This window comes from Carassius gibelio, chromosome A13, assembly GCF_023724105.1.
Source record: "Carassius gibelio isolate Cgi1373 ecotype wild population from Czech Republic chromosome A13, carGib1.2-hapl.c, whole genome shotgun sequence".
NCBI classification, from domain to species: Eukaryota; Metazoa; Chordata; class Actinopteri; order Cypriniformes; family Cyprinidae; genus Carassius; species Carassius gibelio.
The window spans coordinates 24,519,891-24,529,480 of NC_068383.1; the positions used below are offsets into that span (position 1 = coordinate 24,519,891).

General features: G+C 41.8%; 1 protein-coding gene across 1 annotated transcript; it reads right to left on the minus strand.

Moving 5' to 3' along the window:
- Positions 1-2,160: 2,160 nt before the first annotated feature.
- LOC128026624 (uncharacterized) lies at positions 2,161-8,011 on the minus strand. The gene is made up of 7 exons (XM_052613865.1): positions 7,697-8,011; positions 7,041-7,379; positions 6,662-6,937; positions 5,671-5,751; positions 2,891-2,993; positions 2,677-2,784; positions 2,161-2,263 (listed from the first exon to the last, which is right to left on the minus strand). The coding sequence occupies exons 1-7, from the start codon at positions 7,752-7,754 to the stop codon at positions 2,161-2,163; spliced, it is 1,068 nt and encodes a 355-aa protein (XP_052469825.1). The 5' UTR covers positions 7,755-8,011.
- Positions 8,012-9,590: the final 1,579 nt, after the last annotated feature.

Here is a 9,590-nt window from a genome sequence, read left to right on the forward strand (position 1 = left end):
GCGGTGTGGACACCCAGGTCATATAGCTAGGCGCTGTCGTAATTGGGAGGGAGCTCATCAAGCTGCTGCAGCTGGGGAGTTTCAGAGTAGAGCTGGGGGTCGGGGCAGAAATGCCACGGGGCCCTCGGGAAACTAATTTCATCTAGTGCTCCGAGTCAGGCTCTAGATGGTGGATTGGGTGGCTCCTCTTTAAAATCAACTGTACCTTCACATTCTACACTCATTGGTCAATGTCCAGTAATGAAGGTTGTAATGGCAGGTGTAGTTGTGCCATGTCTTGTTGATACAGGCTCAATGGTGTCAACCATTACAGAGGAATTTTTTGCAGAACATTTCCAACCCCAGGTTCAGGGTATTTTGCAGTCATGTGGCTGGCTACAGTTGAAAGCCGCCAATGGACTAGATATCCCATATAAAGGATATTTAGAGTTGGATGTGGAAGTACTTGGTAGAACCTTGTCTCGAATGGGCATTTTGGTTGTACGAGATCCCCCTGATGTACAGACTCAGACAAGAAAACGTAATATTCCTGGTCTGTTGGGAATGAATATTCTGCATATTCTGAATATTCTGTTTAGTCAGCATGGCACTGCGTTATTTCATTCCCCACCAGCTGTACCTGATGTGCTGAAAAATGCTATGTCCGAATGTCAGGTTCTTGAACGTTTAACTGATTCAGAATTTATCGGTAGTGTCTCAATTCCCCCAGGTCCCTCCATTTGTGTTCCCTCTGGGTCATTTAAGCTAGTCCCAGCCTTGTGCAGACAGGGAGTTGGTTCACTTATTCCTGCTGCATTTTTAGAACCCCCAGGTATAGGCGACTGGCAACTACCTGCAGACCTCCTGATTCCATCTTCCTTGGTAACTATTGGTGAGGGGACGGTCTATGTACCCTTGGTTAATATAGGTTCTCAGGACAGGTGGTTAAGACCCCGTACTTTTTAAGGTAGACTTCAAATGGTTAGTGTATGTCCCCATAATCAATCCCTAATTTTTGGCAGCGAAGAGAGTTGTGAAAGTCCTACTGTGTTCATTCAGTCAGCTGAAGTAGTGAATCGCACCGTCCCTGGTCTGGCCAATATATCATGGCCTAATCTAGAAGAGGCAGAACAGGAAGAGGCTAAGGCTTTGTTGGAGAAGTATAGTGTGGTTTTCAGTCAGAATGAAGGGGATTTAGGATGCACAAACTTGATAGAGCATGAGATTCCCTTGTTAGATAATGCACCTATTCGCCAACGTTATAGACAACTCCCTCCCTCCCAGTATGATCTTGTGAAGGCTCATATCCAAGATTTGGTAGAGCAGGGGGTAGTGCGGGTGAGTTGTAGCCCCTTCTCCTCCCCCATTGTGGTGGTCAAGAAGAAAGATGGGTCAATACGCCTGTGCGTGGATTATCGCCAATTAAATGCGAAGACCAGGAAGGATGCGTTCCCCCTTCCACGCATAGAGGAATCTTTAGACGCTCTGACTGGTGCTTGCATGTTTTCTACATTGGATTTGGCGAGTGGTTACAACCAGGTCCCCGTAGCCGAGAAGCATCAAGCTAAGACCGCTTTCTGTACACCTTTTGGTCTGTTTGAATTTCAGCGTATGCCATTCGGCCTTTGTAATGCACCAGGAACATTCCAGAGATTGATGGAGCGCATCTTTGGAGATGAACGATTTCACTCCCTCCTCCTATATTTGGATGATGTGGTTGTGTTTTCTTCATCATTTCAGAATCATCTGGAGCGGTTGGAGCTAGTGCTACACCGGTTGCAACAGAATGGCCTGAAACTTAAACTCAAAAAATGTCACTTCTTCCAGCCAGAGGTAAAGTACCTTGGTCATGTCATTTCCGCATCTGGTGTCGCCACTGATCCCGACAAGATCAGTGCTGTTAAAGAGTGGAAAACTCCATCAATTGTCGTAGAACTGCACTCTTTCTTGGGCTTTGCCTCTTACTATAGGAGGTTTGTAGAAGATTTTGCAAAGTATGCTGCCCCTCTCCACAAATTAGAAGCAAAGTTGCAGGCTTCCAGTAAAAGAGCTAGGCCCAGATCAAATGGCTCCTGGAGTGATCACTGGGACTAGAGTTGCGAACAGGCATTCCATCTGCTTAAGGAGAAATTGGTTGGGGCCCCAGTATTGGGGTATGCAGATTTTACCAGACCATTTGTTCTAGAAGTGGATGCTAGCAATCTGGGGCTGGGGGCAGTCCTGTCCCAGGAACAGGGAGGAGGGCAACGTCGGCCACTCGCATATGCAAGCCGTGGGCTTAGACCTACTGAAAGGAATATGACAAATTATTCCGCTATGAAATTAGAGCTGCTTGCACTTAAATGGGCGGTAACGGAAAAATTTAGAGACTATCTACTTGGCTCTAAATTTACAGTCCTCCCAGACAACAACCCTCTTTGTTATCTCCGTACAGCTAAATTGGGTGCTGTAGAACAACGCTGGGCATCACAGCTGGCACTTTTTGATTTCACTCTGATTTACAGACCTGGGGCCTCTAATAAGAATGCAGATGCACTTTCTCGCTTGCCTCCTGCCCCGCTGCCAAGTTCTATGGGAGAAGTCGCTCTTGGTATCACAGTTCCTGAAGAGGTTGAACAAGCTTGCATTAAACACCATCAGCAGTGTTCTGCTTTTACATCTATTATTGAGGCCGCTCCAGCAAGAGGTAAAGCCGACCTGCAAGTGTTACAGGCTGAAGACGCAGTGATACAGGCTTTCTTGGTGTATTGGAAACGTGGTGGGGTCCCCTCAGCTTTGGAGCGGGCCAAGGAATCTCCAGCAGTCCTGGAAATGGTTCGCCAGTGGAATAGAATCCAAGAACAGCAGGGAGTATTGTATCGACAAAGTCATGTCCCAGGGGGTAGAGAGGAAGTGTTACAGCTGTTGTTACCACAGAGGCTGAGAAGTGAAGTACTGACTAATCTTCATGACAATCATGGTCATCAAGGGCTGGAACGTACTACCACCCTTGTACGTCAACGCTGTTACTGGCCCTTTATGCGTCAAGATATTGAACGCTGGTGTCAAGAATGTATTAGGTGCCTGACAGCCAAAGCTGTACAGCTAAAGGTGAGAACTTTTATGGGCAGCCTGCTTGCTTCTAGACCTCTAGAGATTGTGGCCATTGATTTTACCACGCTTGAACAAGCTAGTGATGGTAGAGAGAACCTCCTCGTTGTGACCGATGTATTTTCTAAGTTTTCACAAGCATATCCTACATCTGACCAGAGGGCTGTGACGGTCGCTCGAATTCTTACGGAACAATGCTTTTATACCTATGGTGTCCCAAAACGGATCCATTCAGACCAAGGACGAAACTTTGAGGGAGAGCTACTGAAACGCCTATGTCAGTTGTATGGAATTGAGAAGTCAAGAACTAGCCCTTACCATCCAGAGGGAAATGGGCAATGTGAACGCTTCAACCGGTCATTGCACGATTTGCTGCGCACTTTACCCCCAGAAGAGAAAAAGAGATGGCCTCATCATTTTCCTCAGTTGTTGTTTGCCTATAACACTTCAGTGCATAGCTCTACAAGAATCTCTCCCTATGAGTTGATGTTTGGAAGAAGGCCTTTTCTCCCTATAGACTCGCTTCTGGGACAAACTGAGGAGGTGACATCGGGTGGGACAGTAGAAGACTGGGTTCGAGAACATCAGATGCGTTTAACATCAACCTATCTTAAAGCGCGAACCCTATTGGAAGCTGCAGCCGCTTCTCGAGCACAACATCGTTCAGTCTCATTGCCAATTCTGCCGATTGGCTCATTGGTGTACAGGCGAAGTCATCCCCCTGGTTGCCATAAAATCCAAGACCAGTGGGAGCCTGTTGTATATGAAGTAGTGCGATGTCTGGATGAGGTTGGGTCACTATACAAAATCAAGCCCAAGGGTCAGTCAGGTCCAGAGCGGAATATCCATCGACAAGAATTGCGCCCATTGCCAATCCATTTAGGCTCCCCGAACCCATGTGCGATTGAGGTGGAGTTATTGGAAGATGTGCCCAAGGGGGATGTGGTACTCAGCCCTGATCCTAGTACAGATGAGGAATTTGACTTGGGGATGTGTGCCCCGTTGAATTCACATGATTCTGAAAGGCAGAGATGTGTTGCAGCCCCGTTGTTATCTGGGCAATTAAATGAACAACCTTCTTGTCTAGGTTCCGATTCCATGGAGTTGAGCCAGGACCTTGGGTGTGGTGGATTGGAGGAAGAAGAACAAGCATCAATCCAACCAACTCGACGAACCACGCGGCTAACAGCAGGCCAGCACTCTAATCGTTTTCATCTTCCTCGTTCGGTTGTAAGAAATGAGGAGGGTGGGGAGGAGGTTATAACTCACCCTACAGTCAATGCATTACATGCAGTGTTTAGACCCTGGTGTTGACCTTATTTTGTTTATGTCCCCGGGACGGTGACATTTTTACGAGGGAGGTGAATGTAAGATGTAGGACATTAGGACCCAGTAGATACCACCTCGAAGCGCGGCATTACTCAGCCAGCTATTTAGGATGACGTAGTCACAGAGCGATAAGTGTGTCGGTACAGCGTGGGGAATGAAAGCACCAGGATCGATGGTTTAAACCAGTGCTGTTGTCGTTGCTTGAGGCTGGAGATTGGCCATTGGACAAAACAGTTGTTCTGGGCAAACTGTTGCAGGTACCAAGTTAGATTTATGAAATGTGGTGAATGATTGTTAAAGCTTGGTATATTGATTTTTGTATCTCCTGTCTCAGTAACATCGTGAGATTGTGGTGAAGACGCATTGTGCAAACATTTGTTTGCTATTTAGGATGTGTGTCCAGTCACTGTTTTTCCTATTTAGTTTTAGCTATATAAACTGCCTACCATATTTTATACTAGTGTTTGCTGAACGCCCTAGAGGCATGTGAAGAGAGGGGAGAGATATCGGATTGTGTGTTTTACACTGTGTGTTTGTTTTGTTTTTTTTATTCTATCTGATAACTTGTGTATACAATGTGAGGTTCTCTAATTGAAATACTAGGGTGATTGTGTAGTTTTCCAAAGAGACAAAACGCCTGTAGTGGTGTGTGTGTGAAGTGAAGAGGGGATATTGCTGTGAATCACGTGTGATCTATTTAATTGGGTTGTGTTACCTGTGTATTCTTAAATATAATTTGATTTTATTTAGTATAGAGAGCGTTAGACTCCTGAAGGTCACACATGAGAGAAATAAACAGCAGATGTTCTTGGTAACAACTTCTTTAACTTGAGCCAACGCTGCTAATACACACATACATTTGTTAATAAAGTAAATAAAATGATAACATGCATGTTTTAATGCTAGTGAATAAAAAGAAACAATCCATCTTTATTTTTGTTTGCAACCCTTCATTTTTTTCTACCAATTCTTTATTTTCTTTCGCAATTGTTTATTTTTGTTTGCAAAAAGCAAAATTATTTTCCTCTATCTAAATTTTTGTTTGCAAAACTTTTGACTCCATACACGGCCATCTGTGAATTAAACCATTTCTTAACCCAATCAGAATTGAGTATTTAGACAGACCATCAAATCACTTTAAGGAGTTACATTATAATGTGCAAATTCACACAGAGTGTATCTTTAACTCTTCCTGAATTTTCAGGGTGCCTGTCTTGATATCACTGATCTTCAGTAACATCCTCAATCAAGAACAGCAGCAGCATCATGTACCTGTCTGTGTAGAAGTGTCTGGTGTGTTTGTAGTTGAGGGATCCTGAGAGTTTGAGACTGGTGTCGTCGTTTGAGCTTGATCTGTAGAGAATGAATGTTAGTTCAGATTCATCATACTGTAGAACAAGGCATCTCTGAGAAATCATCTTCTATACAGTGTTTTCTGAACTACAAGTCAAGTTTTTATCATCTGAAACATGTTAACATTTATTCAAAAACATGCACTAACCTCAAAAAAAGCAAAGAGCAGACACTTCAAACTAAGCACTTCAAGCTTTCAAGCATATAATAATCATTTCTAGCAATGCTAACTTGTTTAATATCTGTGACAGTCAGCGTGAGCATTCGAGGCATATTTCCAAACACATTCTCCTGTGAATCGATGCTGTTTTAAGAAAAACAAAAGCTTCTTTAATAATAGTTCAGAAACCAAATGTTCCTCTGCAGCTAATGATTAATTCATGGAAATTATCCATTCTGAATGAGAGGGACGTAAGCAGCTTCAGTTTCACTTTAAATACCTTTTTATAGGTTCGACATGTCAAATACATGTTGTTTGCAGTGAATTCCACTGAAATTTACTCATTTTTCTGTTTTTGTTCAGTAAAATACGTAATAGTGCAAATATGGACCGTTTACACCAATAAAACCAGTATATTACACATACAGCCACATTCACTTTAGCTTTGAACACTGTGTTAATTATGAGGATCCTTGAAAACATGGTTTACTAGAAAGTGTGAAAAGTCCTGACATAGAATATCAGAATATGACAATCATATTTTAACTCAGATCATAACATTACATAAAAAGTTTAAATAATTCCAGCAGAACTTCTTGACTGTAATATTTGTACATTAGTTTGCAGCAGTGCTTTGAGTTTCTTCTGTCAGACTGAACCAAGCTTTTGTTCTGCTTCAATAATACTTACAGTCCTTAATATTACCCACATTATGAGAGTCTAACACTGATAGAGGAGATGTTTTCTCACCTGATCTCTTGACAGTGATTGTGACTGAGGTCTTGACTTGATCTCTGTGAGTAACTTCACATCTCCACTCTCTGTTGTGATCTTCATTCAGGAGTGTTGTAGTCAGAGAGATGATACAGTGATCTGATGAGGATGATCTCACCGGTTTAACATCAGCCTGATTCACCCAGAACAGATGAATTCCCTCAGAACTGATCCATTCATCACAAGAGCCTCGAGGATATAAATACAGCTGACAGGAGAGATCTGAACTGATCTGAGTCTGTGAGGATGAGACTGAAACACAGAATAACACACACATCACACACTCTTCAAACATCACGAGAGAGTAAATGAAGAATTTGACATTTTTAAACTGAACAAATAATCATTAAATTACCATGAAGAACATCCAGATAAACACGAGCGTCAGGTCTTAGTGGTGGTACTGTCTCAGTCCATTGTTGGCAGGTGTAAGATCCATAATCTTCTGTTGAGATCTTCCTGATGTTCAGAGAGCAGTCAGACCCCAGACTCAGTCTCTCATGTCTCTCTCTGTCTTTCCTCTTTATCCCTAAAGTAATCAGTTCAACTGCTGCTGAATGATTGAATCCGTTATAATAGATCCATGTAGTTGAGTTGCAGTCATGAAGAGCATCATGAAGAGCATTATTACAGGGCAGACGGACATCTTCACCAGATCTGATGAACACATGAGTCTCATTCTCTCCACTGACACCTGAAACACAAGAAGATCTGAGTGATCATTATGATATATATTAATAAATGAATGACAGAAAGCAGAAGGTTCAGATCAGTCTTTTTCAGCAGTTATTACAAACACACTCTCCAGAATAAACTCTTGTTCTTCATCAGAGAGCTGTTCAAATCACAAACACACTCTTCATCAGAGAATAATTCAGAGATGTTTGAGAGTGAATCTGTCTAGTTTGAGTGTGTTCAGGAAGAATCAGTGTGTTCTGTATCAAACACAAGAAACTCTTTCTCAGACTGATTGCACTGAATGTGTTGAAGAGAAAACACAGATGTCTTTACCTGTGAGAAGTGAAGAGAGAGCGATCAGTCCCAGCAGACACAGATGACACTCAGACATTTTCTCTTTCTCTTCATCATTTGCTCTCAACTCTTTCTTTAAATACTCTCAGCTCCTCGTGTGGTTTTAACTTCCTCTGATCTGACCGACTGAGTGTTGAAATGACTCTAGAGTTGTTATTTAGTAACATGATGTCAGTCGTAATGGAGAAGTGAGGTCAGCTGGAGCCGATGTAACCTGCAGTGTTTCTGTGTCCACCTCAACAGGTCAAGATTATCCCTCGAGACCCGAGCGCTGACTGATGCAGTGTTGTGTTGAAACCTGTTCCTCTACTGTTTCTTAAGACCTAACCATAACCACTAACCAGACGCCACAGCGGTGGTGAAACATGTTCTTCAGTGAGAACTGATTATTGTTAACCTCTCAACACACATTTACTCTGAACACGATCTACAGGCCGTTCTTCACATTACTCCTAGTTTCACTTCTTTCTTTCTGCAGTTCAGCTCTAGACAGAAAATCATTCACTTATAGAAAACTGATCAAACTGGTTTGTTACTGAAAAGGTTTCCGCTATCATTAACTTCCTATGATTGTGTTCACACTGAGAGAAATAATACCCATAATGCCACAGTGGATCAATGCTGTCTGGCGTTTTGAAAATCTACTTTTTCAAACTCTTCCAAAGACTTTCAGTAAAAGATGATGGGTTTGTTGTTAAATGACCAAACTGTGAATGTTTTTAACACATCATCAAATGTGATGACATGATGTCAGAAGTGTTTGTTCTCTGCGAGTCTTTCAGATGTTGACTGATCTTTCGTCTCGTCTCAATATCCACACTTGAGAGTGAATGTACAGGAATTAAAACTTTGCCCTTTATGAATATTTAACTTGAAAATACATATAACTTCTGTAATTTTAGTGAATATATAAAGCTGTATGTATTTTGTAGCAGCACCACTGAGCAGACAAGTGTGTGAAGAAAGCGCTGTATAAACTGTTAGTTTTTCTCTCCTCTCAACACTATAATGGTCATCTTTCATCTGTTTGTGGGAACTCAGTTAGTTTGACCGCACTGGTTTAACACACACTGATCTGAGATCATCTCTGAACACGGTTTAGACGGACGCAGTGAATTCTCACACATTCACACAGCACTTCCTCTTCTTTCTTTGACTGAGTTCCTCGACTCTTTTTTCATATATATATATATATATATATATATATATATATATATATATATATATACACACACACACACGCTCTGTGGTATATATATTGGTCTATGGCGCAGTCTATTTTCAGCTCCTGAACACACCTCTTTTTTTAGACCAGCCACCCATGGGTGCACAAATGGGGACAAATGCATTTGCTAATTAAACGATGTGGCGCTGGACGGGAAAATGTGAACGCTGCCGGACTGAAACTAGCAAACACACTTGTGCTACGCCTTGTGTCGCTTGCAACAGATACATAACAACGTATATAACTCCTCTTTTAGTTTGTTTGTTTTTTATTTCAATGATCAATTTGTGGAAAATCATTCAGATAGGAGGTCAAACATTCTAAAAACTCAAACTAATAGCCTTCAAGAACAATAATTCTGAAGAGACTCATCAAATCATCAGTTGATTTTGTGGTAAAATATTTTACAGTGCTTGAGTATTGTCTGTTATTGCATATAATTATTAATTCTCAGAAAGCAGATATGGCATTTATTGCAAGATTAGTTAAAACATTCAGAATGCACCTGCAGACTATTTTTCCAGGCATGTTTTTCATCAGTGAAGATTTCTTTAAATAGTGTATAAATCTTGTCAAGTCTCATTCTTGTGAACCCTGTCTCGTGTCTCATCTCAAATTGGTGTTGCTTAAAGCTGCAGTTGGTAACTT